Source organism: Lycium ferocissimum, chromosome 2 (assembly GCF_029784015.1).
Source record: "Lycium ferocissimum isolate CSIRO_LF1 chromosome 2, AGI_CSIRO_Lferr_CH_V1, whole genome shotgun sequence".
NCBI classification, from domain to species: domain Eukaryota; kingdom Viridiplantae; phylum Streptophyta; class Magnoliopsida; order Solanales; family Solanaceae; genus Lycium; species Lycium ferocissimum.
This window is the reverse complement of record NC_081343.1, coordinates 71363416-71376687: the sequence shown is the minus strand read 5'-3', so window position 1 is coordinate 71376687 and position 13272 is coordinate 71363416. Positions and strand designations below refer to the sequence as shown.

The following is a 13272-nucleotide window of genomic DNA, read 5'->3' as shown; positions in this document are numbered from 1 at the left end:
TCCTTATGTCATTTTAGTCCCTAGCTCCTTATTCACGTTTAACCTATATATCAATGAAAATATTATCCTAGTTATTTTTAGCTGAGTTCGATTTTAGCTTCTTTCTTCTGCAAAATTCCTATATTTGCATCAGGTAATTTTTCACTTTTTACCACTTTGGTGAACTTTCCTGCATAATCAACCTCTTTAATTTGGTGAACTAGCCCTTCGTGTAATTCATTGAATACTGCTCCATTCTCGAGAGGCAAATATGTTGTGAGTTTACACCCCTTCAGTTTCTCTTGTTCATCTTAGGGTGGTTACATAGTGGGTTGACAGTTAGTGTAAAATTAGTCAATTTACCACGAATTATCACAACACATAATATGCTATTGCCATTGTGGACCATGCTGTAGTTGTAAGAAACAAAAGTGAACACATCAAAGCGTTGTCTAGACATTTTAGTAATGGTTTGGATCGAAATTGATGTTTTCTTTGGAACTCCCACGAAAACCCGCAGCTGCTACCCGCAACGGTTGGCTGAATTGATTGGGTGAGTGGTTTTGCCCATGGAAGACTGGGATCGATTCCCTCAAAAAAAAAAAAAAAAAAAAAAAAAAAAAAGAGTTGTTTGAGCAAATCACAAATGATCTTTCATGCATGATCGGATATCAGTTAACTAACTTACGAGTAAATTCAATGTTCCACAAAAGAGAGAAAAAAAGAAAAAGGGAATATCTATTAAATTGTCCTTGTTATGTATACCAAAAAATAAAAATAGATCCTCTACGTATTATGGTTCTCGGCTTCTTGGTTTTGTATCATGATGTGTGTATTAATGTCTCTGCCGCCTCCTGCGTTAAGCATATGGAGAAGACCAATAATTAGAGTACTCTAAATGTACAAACAAGTGGTATGTGTCATCTGTAAGCCATTTCTTTCCCCAAGTCATTAGTAATATTGAGACGGTTTTCTTGCATCAGTTGAAATAACTTGAGAATTGGATCTGGTTTGGAAGAAGATGATATTGATGCCAATATTTCATTGCTCAGTGCTTGATGCATCATAGGAGACTTGCCTTGAATCCACTTCAAATGTTCAACAGCCAAACTTATCGCTTCAGCATCAGCTAAAAACCTGAGAAGAATCAGATGGGAGTCTAAAATTGCAATATCAGTGCTTTGGTCACGAAGTAACTCCATTGCAGGAACCAAATAACCTGCAATTGTAAGGTAAAAACCTTTGTAAAACAGAGAGATTCAGCCAAACATAAGTGATGCCATCATCACAAATACGGAGTAATACCTTCCTTGCAGAGGCTGAGGATGAATGTATGCAAGACGGAACGTGCAAGGGTTGGATCCTGCATAGCACATTTGTCGAAAACTTCAAGAGACATTTTGAGATCTTTTGCTTGACAAAGACCTTTCAGGACTGAAATGTATGTAATAGCATCAGGTACTACTCCTTTCTCTATCATGTCATGGAAAAGCCTACAAGCATCTTCAATTTCACCTTCTTCTGAACACTTTTGAATAAGAATATTATACGTCTCTAAATTACCCGGGCACCCATTTGTGAACATCTCATCCCACAACCGTTTTGCTGGTCGTAGTAGATCTTCTCGACAGCAAGCTTCTAGAAGGAGATTGTAAGATTGTATATCAGGAATTGCACCTTTTCTTCTCATGTCACGAAGAACTTCATAAGCTTCTCTCACTTTCCCAGCCTTGCACAAAAATGAAACCATAATATTATAGCTATGTGTGTGACTAAAATAGTTTCTAGAAGACAAATTTTGAAAAACTTCAAGCAGTTCATCAATCTTTCCATGCTTACAAACGTTTGCACTTAAGCTCGTCACAGTAACAAGATCAGGGACTATTTCTTTACCCAGCATGAAGTTAAAAAAAAAGATGGCGAGTTCGGGATCAATAACTGAAACTGATCCTATTAAAGCATGGAGCAAATCGTCATCCATAGGGAAGTTCCCACATGCAATTACTTTGCCCAAATCTTTAGCTTCAATGATCAGCTTCTCCGAAATCAAATCAAAGATGAACTCTTTATAATCGTTATTCCTCGGTGCTACCCCTAGTTTCCTCTTCTTCTTCAAAACCAAATCTTTGTCAACTACACTTCGCATATTCCCCAACGCTTCAGCAACAACGCTATAAGCAATAAAATCGGGTTTACATTCCCTTATCCTCAACTCATCAAAAGCAGAAACAGCTTCTGCTATCCTAGACCCAGAACATAACCCATGCACTACTAAAACTGCAAGAACTGATCCATTAATTCCCGAAAAGTCAATCTTCCTAACCTCATCTAACAAACTCAAACTCTTTTCCAACCCATTAACACTACAGAATCTCCACAGAAACACACCAAAACCAAGCGTGTTCAACCGAACACCTCTAAGATTCATTTCGTCGAACACCTGGAAAGCACATTTATAATTCCCTTCCGACGACAAAGCAGCAAGCAGTGAATTACAAGTTTGGGATCCAATCTCTGATGCCAACGAAGGAACCTCACTGAAAATGGAAAATGCTAAATTGGATTTCTTACCAATGATCTGGGAAGCAATAACAGAGCGATAAAGAGAAGGATGAAGTCGGATTTTCTGAGCTTTAACCTGTTTAAATAACTTATCAAGCGTGTTGAACTGGCGGGTAATGCAGAGAGTTTTAAGAATGGAATGGTAAGTGGAAGAGTCGTGTGAGAAGGCTGGTTGCTGAGAGGCCCAGTTGAAGAAACCAAGTGCAAGAGAATGGTGGTTGACAAGAAAAGGGTCGATGACTCGGGCGACTAGTGTTGGGCTGAGTGATTCCCGGCATCTGAGGTGATGCAATGTTTGTTCCAATGCTGGTGTCCATGTTTGGGTTCGGGAGTTTTGCTTTGATGCGTCGATGAGAGCTCGGCTTATTACACTTGCAAACTCTCCCACTGATCGCTTCATCATTTTATATGCTCTGATTTCTGTGCGCTCAAAACACTTTTTATCTTTTGTGTGTATAGGCATTGTTAGCTACTACCCCAGCATTACTGAAAAGACCTAAATAGTCATAAACTTCGTACTACAATTTTGACCATGCTGCTACAAAGTAGAACCAATAATAGACGCAAAGAAGTTTTCTTGCTGAGGCTATCTTTATGCACGAGCAGGGGTGGAGGTAGAAGTTTTGCTCAAATAGCGTATTTGTATTAAGAAATTTATTAAGCTTGTAGGTATATAAATTTAGAATCCAATTACTAGCATTTGAAGTCACTGTTCTAAAATTCAAAACCCATCCCGACTACGCCTCTATGCGCCAGTACTGAGTGGAAGCAGTAACAGCTCCCAAGTTTTAGTCGAATTCATTCGAAAAAATTTAGGAACGCAGTGCCTTTTGTAGCAAGAATGCATTAGCACCGCAGACTATATGGAAAAAAGAAACGTCGGGAAAAGGAGCTGGAAACCAAATGGCTTTTAGCCAAGGCAATTTGTCATTTGATCTAGAACCACACTTGACAAAATATCACACTAAACCTTCAACATATTTTGTTTTCTTTGCAGTATGAATATCTGTACAAAGTCATATCCTATTTACATACTTTGGTTCTTTTTCTTTCTAAGAAGAACACTGTCCAGAGTATATATGCACATGCACTTATATCACACATCCATGTATGTACAGAGGCCCCTTGGCAATATCTGCTACTACTGATGTTTCAGACTTTCTTCTATATCAGTACTCTTGATACCAAATCACCATCTATATGGTCTAACTATCTAATGGTTACTATTTACATAAACTAAGAGTTCTTCACCAATGGGTAGGATATCTATCTACACCTTTCGTTATTTGAGATCTGCATACTTAGTTGTTTCTGACGTATCGACAAATTTTCCAGTTTTGGCAACCACTTAAGTGTAGGATCCGATCAGCTTCAGATTTTGGAGAGTTCGAACTTTGAAGAGATTTCCAAAGAGGAAGCTAATTGTTCCCTCTTCAGGTAGCTTTGCTGAGTGACAAGGACTCCACTTAACATGCAGCATATTTGAGCCAACTTGCTCACGAATTGAGTCAACTGTCTTTTGCTCAACTGGATTCCCGGTCACATCTGTGACATAAAAGATATCCTTTGCCTTCCGCCCTTCTGTTGAGATTTCTGCTCTTTTAATACACAAACTATTTTCCCTGAATATCCTAGTGATATCTGATAGTAGTCCTGGTCGATCTTCTGTACACAATTCTAACTCTAGACCCTGCAGAAAGCTAGCACATATTAGTATGCTCGTGCTAGAGAAAGCTTTAAGAACTTAAAATCTTATTGTCTCGGAATCAAACACTTTACCTCAGAGGTTCTTCTCTCAATAGCTGCTTCAAGGCACAGAATCACACGTTCTCGCTCAGCGTCTGAGCTTATTGGAAACCCGTCAACATGTCGAATATAGAATTCCTGCAGCAGGCCAATAATTAAGGATGGCATTAGACATTTTCAAAGCAGGACGTACAGGAAGTGACTGCTAGTTAACATGCCATCTCATTAACACACAACAAATCAAAGCTAATTCAGTTAAACTAAGTTTGTCTTGAATCAGTATCAGTGGAAAGACCATCAAATACTGTCCACATAGAAACTAACACTCCCTCCGTTTCAATTTGTTTTTCTTACTTTCCGTTTTATTCCGTTTCAAAAAGAATGTCTGTTTCCTAATTTGGCAACTCATTAATTCCAACATCATGTTTTAGACCACGAGATTAAAGGGCAATTTGGTACATTATACATATCTTTAGTTTAAGATCACTCGATTTAAAAGTCTTCTTTACTTTCTTAAATTCCGTTACCCAGTCAAACTAAGACAAACAAATTGAAACAGAGGGAGTATTACCTGAAAAGCTTCCATCTTCCCTGTGTGAACAACTCCGTGAAAGACCACATACTGCATGTCAGTCAGAGTGCAGACAATATCAAACAACAGCTTAGGTCGATCCCTTGACCTCATAGTGATCACGGTGTAGTCCTTTTCGCTGCAATCATAAACGGTTATACAAGGCCCTGACTTCAAATCCTCAACTTTGCCCTCTTCTGCCCCCCTTCTAACTTTTACATAGTCCCTATCAGCAAACATTATCTGGTGCAATCTTCTCTCCCTATGTGTAAACCCAGGAGGTGAAAGTGTCATATTTGCAGTTTTCAAATCATTGTTTCCCTTGAGGACATTGCGAAGAAGTTTCTTAATTGTAGCAAGACGTTTTGGGTCTTCAATTGCACAATCTGTAACGTCGTCGACAACATGAACCACAGCTGCAGCCCTAGCATTATGTGTCCAGATTGCAGCATTCACCACGTTACAGTGAAGGTCAGAAAGAACAGCGCACACTTCAGAGAATAAACCAGGTCTGTCTGTCCCACTTAGTTCAATGGACGTGTGCTCTTCAGAAGGCATCAAGCCAACAGTTCCCCTTAAAGAGGGTAACAGAACTTCATCATTTTCAAGAGTCTGCGTAACAGGAAATTGAAATAATTTAGGATCCACGAACTACTTTGAGCCAACTGAGGAAACAAAAGAAAAAATATACTCATTTGCACTTGGGATTCTTCTTGCCTACAGCATATTGATTTGTTGGGGCACAAGACAACTTTAACGGGTCGTTTGGTTGTTGGTTAGGAAGTGAATTACTTATGTATTAAAACCAACATAACTAGTACATGTTTGGTAGTAACATTTTAGTTGCTATGTATAAAATTCGACACAACAAGTGCGGTGTTACCCGTTTACAATCACGCATAACTAAAATATGTATAAGTTATGAGTCAATTATGTATTATTTTACGCAGGATAGAATGATGGAACAACCAATACATTAACCAATAATACATGAATAAGTAATCTCCGCATAACTAATCCCCGCATCACTAATACCTGCATAACTCTAACCAGCAAACAAACGACCCACTAAGGATTAAGACTGTGTTGCTGATACACCATAGACCATAGTACAATACTGCAATGAAAATTGTCCAAGGAAGAAGAGGCCTTTAATATGAAGTACCTTTTGAATATAGCTGATGATTTCTTCATCCCTAACTTTATTTCCAACTTGATCAGTCACATTAAACACTGAAGAAACAATAAAGAGAATAGTCAGTGGCAAGTTTACTTTCACAACGGAATTCCTTGATCTTCCGTAAATAAGAAGAGCTTACCGTCCATAAACCATCCCCCATCAGAGGAAATGTATGCTTTAGTGATAACAAGATTTAAATCCGTCAGAACCTGTACAACTTGAAGTAGAATCCCATGCTTGTTGACACTGTCAACCTGCACACGGTTAAACATAACATAAATACTTTAGGCACAGAGACTGAAATCTTTTAGGCCGTCTGCACATGAATTTTCTCTCTCTTTTTCCAAAAAGAATTTCAAAACAGCGTTTAATTATACACTCGATTTTTAATTTTTTTTGAAGATGAGTTACAAATTTGAGAAAGTGGTTTTGACCAATTTTTCAAGCGAGTTCCTTTTTACCACTCATTTTTCAAATACCATTTCTCAATTTTTTTTTCAAATATTACCTTCTATGTCCAAAAGCTGGACTGACAGAGAGAAACAGAAAAGGGCTAAGGTGTGGGGCAGGTTATACCTGGATAATGGTTGCATCCTCACAAGATTTGTTGTCAATTACCACTCTGTAACAAGAAAACTAGGGTTAAAGAAAAAAGAGGATTTTTCTTCAAATACACTAATTATATAAACTATTTTATCAGTTTTTAAGTCGAAAATCAATTCACTTGACAAGAAGAAGAGCAAGGAAAATAACCAAAACTAGTCACTCCAAACCGACACAAGAGAAGAAAGAAATTAATCAAATTAGGTGGTGTGATGGGCAGGCAAGTGAATAGATGATGTGGGTATGACATTACGTACAAAAAATGAAGGAGAAAGAGAAGTTACCTGGGAGGATTCATCCTCCTGATAAGCTTAGCATACTCGTCATCCATGTCTATGAAGAAAGAAGAATCGCGTGGTTAAAGAAGAGAAGAAGAAAGGTGGGGGTTTAATAATAGAATGAGTCTCCAATGTCTCTGGAACCAAAGGCAAAGGCTGATGTTATTTTCAGAGAGAGAGAGAGTAAACTGACGCTTTAATGAGTGGAAAGGGCACCTAATATTTGGGATTTAACGAAACAACACGCCGCACCACTATTTCCCACTTGAAGGAACAAGTAGCAGTACTACTACTGCTCTATTGGACAATTGAGCGCCTCCTTTCCTTTTCTCCAAGGGGGCTGAGGACTTAATTGACACGTTACAAGGTTCACCACTAAGTCACCCTTTATATTATAATATAAATATAAAGTCTATACACTTCTAGGCAATTCAGCTATCACAAAGTATGATGCGTGATTTATGCCCTCAGGCCTTAGTCATCATTAATCCGAACTATTTTGGCTTACTTCCAATTTAACTATTCTTCCGCTTACTTTTATTTATTCATTTTTAATTTTTTATGCTATTTAAAAAATAATAAATAAAGTGTGTATTTTATCATGATGCTCATATTAATTGCTATATAAAGGTATTAATTTTGAAAAATAATTTGAAATAAGCAATTAATGTTAAGGGTAAAACAGAAAAAAAAAATTATCTTATCTTGATATGTAAAAAATGACAAGCAAAATAAAAATCTATTTTAGAAATAGTGGACAAATAAAAGTAAACGGAGGAAGTAATATATTATCTCTCTTAGTAATAATCACTCTTCTCATTGAAATCAAAGATGAAATTCGCGTTTTAACCCTTGCGGATCATTTGGTTCGTGGAATAAGGTGGGATGTCTCATAAATTAAGTTCGGGTATAAATTTAACTCGGGATATTCACCTTATCCCATCAAACTATTTGTTATTCTATTCCACTTTTCAGGTGAGATAAATTAGTCTAAGAATTATAATCGTGACTACAATCCCGAGATAATTTAATATGTGAAACAAACGATCCTTTAAAGTACTAAAAAGGGGGAAACTAAAACAAAAAGGTAAAAAGAACTTAGGGTTAATAACTCTCACTCCCACCTTCCCAATTTAAGTGTCTTAATTTATCTTGACACGGAGTTTAAGAAACAAAGGAACTTGTGTGTAGTCCTTTATATGTTGCATTAGAAAGATTATTTAATACAGAAAGTAACACTCTTTTTGGAATAGACCAAAAAGAAAAGTAAGACACTTAGATCGGGATGGAGGGACTAGTAATCTACACTCTATCTGTCACATGTTATTCTATAATTATTAAATATATATTATTATGAGTAAAATAAAAAAGTATATATTATTTAAATATAAGGTGTTATTATTTTTGAGATAAAAAAAAAAAAAAAAGTGTGGCGTGTAAAGAAAATATTAATTAAACTATGTAAATGTACAAGGTGTGTTTGGCGGCATTTTCTGCTTGGCCCACTTGTTTTCGTACCATGTTCTTCAAATTCTGAGCTCTCCCTCTCATCCACCAGTCCAAAGTCTAACAGAGTTCAGCCGGGAATGGATTTGTCTCCCCAAGTCAATCACAAATATTAGGCCTAACGTGCTCCTCAAATTTTCTTATCCAAATCTTGTAATACTATCAGTTTTTACCCATTTTTATTAGCTGAACACACAAAATGAATGGATGGATAACATAAATACATAATACATTTGTTCATATTTTAAACCCCTAAAAGCCAACAAAAAACATCGGCAATGATTGACATGAACGTGCAGGCTTGATAGTTATGGATATATGATCGCACTGATTTAACTACTTAGAAATATCTAGTTGAGTGACAAAATCCGACTCTATCATATCGACATTTGATGTCTACTTTTGAAGTCGGATGTTACCAAAGAAAAAGAAAAAAAAGAGATAAAATAATCACTAATCATTAAATCATGCGTTGATTTGGGAACGTCCACGTTGATGTTTTGTGAATCGCTCTTCTGGGCTCCAATCAGATAATATTGGATAACATATTTTGTCATACTTGCTAAATCTTATTCCTGATTATCAAGTAGGCAACTATATTTTTGATAATTGAAGAGAGTATGTATATATCGAGATTCTGTTGAAGATATGGAAAGGAACATTGTTTTAGCAAGTTGTCCACGTAGCCCGAAAATATCACTAAAAGGTGCAGTTGACATCTCTATCGAATGCCCAAACAAATAGCGGATAAAGGGTGGGTGGCAGCTTGGTTTGGAGTATTTAACTTATTGCATAATCCTAAAGCATATGTGAAGCAAGTAAGGATGAGGATAGATCATGGACCACAATTCATCATTTACAGATAGGCACACAGCGAGACATTCGCACATTAATGTTCAGTTGATGCCCTTCTCAAGTTGCTAACATAGGATTGGGCATCTTGTATTTTGTCTTAGGGTGTGTTTGGTGCGAAGCAAAATGTTTTCTTAAAATAAAGTGACATTTTCTAGTATTTGGTATATACAGAAAATTTTATTCCAACCCAGCAGCATTTATCAAATCTTGTTCGGAGTGGGGTCGAGGTCGGGAGGGCGGGGTGGTTGGAGGGGCTGGGTTGGGCAACAAGGATGGTTGGGATGGGACAATTAATGGGGAATGTCCTTTATGAAGTTTGTTTTTCCTTCTCTCATTAGGGAAGTCACTTCCGCATTTTCTAAGGAACTTGTTATCCAATAGGATATTTGTAGTACTAGCATTTATAACAACCAAACATGAAAAAATTAAAAAATACTCCTTCATATCAACTGTACTCTTATTCTTCTCCTAGTCATTTTGCTTTTGTCTTTACGGTTTGACGTTCCAAGTAAAAGCTTTTTTGAAAAAAACAAGTGGAAACAGGAAAAGAGAATAGAATGAAATGCTCTAGCTGCATATTCCTCATAACGAGCAACACTATGAGCTAGTTAATAGCCACACTAACATCTGAAAAACTCTTACCGCTATCCAAAAGACAGAAACAAAAGAAAAAAGGAAATGACCCAATTGAAACTCATATATCAAGAATCCACGAAGTTCCAGTAGAAGATGATTGAATATGAGAAAGCAAAATCGCACCCATCTTTTGTTTACTTTATACAAAAATTCATTCGATGACAATGTCTTCCTTCCATGCCTCTACAGATTTGAATATATTACAAGTACCATTGACATGATCTTTGTATCATTCCTTCATGCCAACTGATTCTGCTGTTGATCATACTTTCTTGCATATATTACATTACAGTTTGTTCTTTTTGTCTTTTCAGACTACACATTGTACAAAGCCTATCTGTATATGCACTTATATCATATATATACAGGGAGCCCCTTGGCTATATTTGCAAAATACTAACAGTGTTTAAGATCAATTTGAGTCTTCAGAACCGTAGCAGCCATAGTACTAGAAAGTACTTTTCAACGGGAACAAGGCTAGAGATGATGGGAAATTTGCCACACTTGTGAAAGACATCATCCATAAGACCACTAGATTTCTTTTACATCTTTTTTTCTGTTACCATAGGAAGCTGCAAGGACCAGCATATATGTATGACTTCTCATCCTTGAGATCGCAACTGCAATAGAAATGCCCCTGCTAGTATGTAATCTTGTTGTAAGGCGTCAGACATCGTCACAATCATGACTGAACAAATGATTAAATGACAACTCGTTTATTTGATTCTTCGATGTGTTATGAATCTATTAAGATACCATCCCGTAACCTAAATAAATCAACGCCTCTCCAGATTTATCACACTGAGTTTATATTGGGGGATAAGGTGATTTAAAGATGAACAAAAGAAAAATATTTTTTTCTATATTAACTCTTGCTTCTGTTTCTACTAAAAGGAGCTGAATAAAGAATGTATAGGAGTTTGATAAGGACGTCGATCTAGCTATGCTAATGGTGGATAGAAACTTAAAGCTGTACCATTTCCTAGTACTTTTATGTAATTCCTTAGCCCCTTCCCAGACAATGAAATTGTTCTCTTATATACCTGCTTCTGTACCAATTACCTAAGCAGCATAGTATAGATGCACATGCCTATGAATTGGCACAGAGCGACCAAGTGCAAACACCAAATTTAGACATCCAACATGAACTTCCGTAAGTCTAGTAATGTACTTGAAAATTCTGTCACCTCATATCAATTCTAACAACATACTCCATGAATAATACACAATGTTGTATAGAGATAAAACATAAACACTGAAAATGTAAACAACTTGAGGCCATACAACGAGAAATATAATGCATTTCTCAATAACATTGTTTGGTTATGAAGCAAAGGGTTATAACTTATAAGTGAAAGGCTTACTTGGATGAATTAACTGCCTGATGACTTCAATGAATAAGAAGCCCGGCAAAGCACTGACCTTTTTCACTGAAGGTAGAAGTGTCAATTCTGCAGCAACTTTTCAAGAACATTGAACTAAATAAAGGATGGAACTTTCCGTTGAAGGTTAGATCTTCTATAGAAAGCTAGTTTGGCTAGCAACTGTAGACAGTTAGATTGAGTCCCAGACCTCTTCAGTTGATTATTTTTCCTGCAAGTGATGCCATAATTTTCGCCTCATATTTTATTGCATCTCCATCTACATTGACTTTCTGGTAGCTCATTGGTGGAGCTATCCATTTATTGAGGGTCTGAATTCATCCGGGCAACCAGCTATTTAATTCTGTGCCGGAAATCCCATTCTTGCATTGACAGATAAACATGAATCTATCAGTTACAAAATTGAGAAAATTGCTTCTGGATATATGATTTCTATGTTTATTCAACAAACAAGATATAAGCACTCCGCTAAGATCTAAAAAAGATTTTTTGAAATATATAAGAAAACAACTAAAGATAAAACCATTCACCAAAAACCTAGCTCAGAAAACTCCAATTTCACTTTATGCACCCCCAAATTGGAATATGTATGTGAAAGCTTTACTGTCCTGGTCCTTGAGAATTATCATCCTCAGGAGAAGGTTGCTGATGCTGATTTTGTTGCTGCTGCTGTGAATGGTGTTGCATTCTTGAATGCCCCATCTGCTGGTAAATCTGGTTCAAAGACTGAGAATTCATAACCCCAATATGACCCTCTTGTGATAATCCAAGCTCCAATCCAGGTAACTGCTGGGGGTTAGTTGCTCCCAACATAGATGCAAAACTCATAGGGTTCAAATTGGGGTCAAACCCAGGGAAGCTAATCTTTTGCAGACAATTTGAAGCACTTCCAGTCCCCAAATTATGGCCAGAATTACTTACGTCAGGACCAGATGGGGGTCTTCCAAAATTTCCAATAACCATAGGCCAACTGCTCCTACTATTAAATTCAGAGATCCCCTGTTGCGAAACAGAGGGTCCAGCCGCGGCTAAAGCTGAGGCTGGAATTGTTCCATTACCTGTTGCAGCAATTATGGATGGCTCCGCTTGCTGCAACAGCCACTGGATTGTTTCTCCATCAGATTTATGACCCAATTCACGTGTCAGTTGGAAAATCCTAGCAGCACAAAGAGCAGGCATGCGAATCCTTCTTCCTCTTCCTTCAACTTTAGTGTGCCTATCTTTATTGGAACTTCTTTTTGGAGCCAACTGTTGCTTCTTAGCTTCATCTTTTTCTGCAATTCCAATCTGCAAGTCGTTGTTGTTACTGATATTGTTATTGTTGGGATTTGGGTGGCTCGAGAAGTTTGATACCTCCTTGGGATCCATGAACAGATGTGTCTACCCAAAGTTTCTTTCAATAAACTATTCGAAGTTGTTTTCTTGTTACACAATTATATTATAGATTAAGAAAAAGAAACCTATACTTTTTTATTAATATAGAAGAAGATGACCTCACAAACATGCAAAAACAAAGAAAAGAAAGAATCATTACGGTGTTTGTTGTGTGTGTGAAAACATATTAGCTCTGAACTTGTTCCATTTACTGTTTCAGTATTCTTTTCCAGTAAAAAAAGTTTGGAATGTTGACAAAAAGTTCAGTTGAAAGCACATTAAACAACGATGAAGCTGGAAACCAAACGGTCAAACTCCCATAACTGTTGACTTGTGAATTCTACTGTGGTTTTTGTTCATGTCCTTTTTTATTTAGAGAGGAGTTACTTTTAACTTTTCGATTAATAACTTAATTTCCATTACTTGCTGCTTATGTCGTCTAATTTGAATTTCAAGTTTAATTGGTCGATCATGTTAATAATAGAAACATATGTCGGACAGCACGTTACTCCATATTTCTCTATGTAGTTGAATCCTAACGTGCATTGCATGATAATGTCAAATAATTTATACAGAAAAAATAAAACTAACTTGCTTGGA

General features: G+C 36.8%; 3 protein-coding genes across 9 annotated transcripts; all 3 read right to left on the bottom strand.

Moving 5' to 3' along the window:
* Nucleotides 1-631: 631 nt before the first annotated feature.
* On the bottom strand, nt 632-3367 carry LOC132047336 (pentatricopeptide repeat-containing protein At5g14080). Its single transcript, XM_059438357.1, has 2 exons — nt 1285-3367; nt 632-1198 (listed from the first exon to the last, which is right to left on the bottom strand). Exons 1-2 carry the CDS (start codon nt 3002-3004, stop codon nt 900-902), a joined length of 2019 nt encoding a protein of 672 aa, XP_059294340.1. The 5' UTR covers nt 3005-3367; the 3' UTR covers nt 632-899.
* Nucleotides 3368-3506: 139 nt separating this feature from the next.
* LOC132047337 (ACT domain-containing protein ACR6) lies at nt 3507-7281 on the bottom strand. Of its 2 annotated transcripts, XM_059438358.1 has the most exons (7): nt 6926-7281; nt 6615-6660; nt 6178-6292; nt 6024-6091; nt 4859-5470; nt 4321-4425; nt 3507-4231 (listed from the first exon to the last, which is right to left on the bottom strand). In XM_059438358.1, the coding sequence occupies exons 1-7, from the start codon at nt 6970-6972 to the stop codon at nt 3890-3892; spliced, it is 1335 nt and encodes a 444-aa protein (XP_059294341.1). In that variant the 5' UTR covers nt 6973-7281; the 3' UTR covers nt 3507-3889. The 2 variants fall into 2 exon arrangements, with proteins under 2 accessions (XP_059294341.1, XP_059294342.1); XM_059438359.1 differs by lacking the exon at nt 6615-6660 and having other exon boundaries at nt 6926-7280.
* A 2716-nt stretch (nt 7282-9997) lies between these two features.
* LOC132047335 (transcription factor TCP20) lies at nt 9998-13013 on the bottom strand. 6 transcript variants are annotated; one of them, XM_059438352.1, is made up of 2 exons: nt 11281-13013; nt 9998-10604 (listed from the first exon to the last, which is right to left on the bottom strand). In XM_059438352.1, exon 1 carries the CDS (start codon nt 12664-12666, stop codon nt 11899-11901), a length of 768 nt encoding a protein of 255 aa, XP_059294335.1. In that variant the 5' UTR covers nt 12667-13013; the 3' UTR covers nt 9998-10604; nt 11281-11898. The 6 variants fall into 6 exon arrangements, with proteins under 6 accessions (XP_059294335.1, XP_059294336.1, XP_059294337.1 ...); XM_059438353.1 differs by having other exon boundaries at nt 9998-10553; XM_059438354.1 differs by having other exon boundaries at nt 9998-10536.
* Nucleotides 13014-13272: the final 259 nt, after the last annotated feature.

What these genes read in the sequence shown, in the direction of transcription:
- LOC132047336 (XM_059438357.1), bottom strand. Translation starts at nt 3,004, where the DNA reads ATGCCTATACACACAAAAGATAAAAAGTGTTTTGAGCGCACAGAAATC. An exon ending in CCTCAGCCTCTGCAAGGAAG is followed by an intron (nt 1,199 to 1,284) that starts GTATTACTCCGT and finishes TTACAATTGCAG; the next exon opens with GTTATTTGGTTCCTGCAATG.
- LOC132047337 (XM_059438358.1), bottom strand. Translation starts at nt 6,972, where the DNA reads ATGGATGACGAGTATGCTAAGCTTATCAGGAGGATGAATCCTCCCAG. An exon ending in TGGGGGATGGTTTATGGACG is followed by an intron (nt 6,092 to 6,177) that starts GTAAGCTCTTCT and finishes TTGTTTCTTCAG; the next exon opens with TGTTTAATGTGACTGATCAA. An exon ending in TTGAGAGAAGAACCTCTGAG is followed by an intron (nt 4,232 to 4,320) that starts GTAAAGTGTTTG and finishes AGCTTTCTGCAG; the next exon opens with GGTCTAGAGTTAGAATTGTG.
- LOC132047335 (XM_059438352.1), bottom strand. Translation starts at nt 12,666, where the DNA reads ATGGATCCCAAGGAGGTATCAAACTTCTCGAGCCACCCAAATCCCAAC.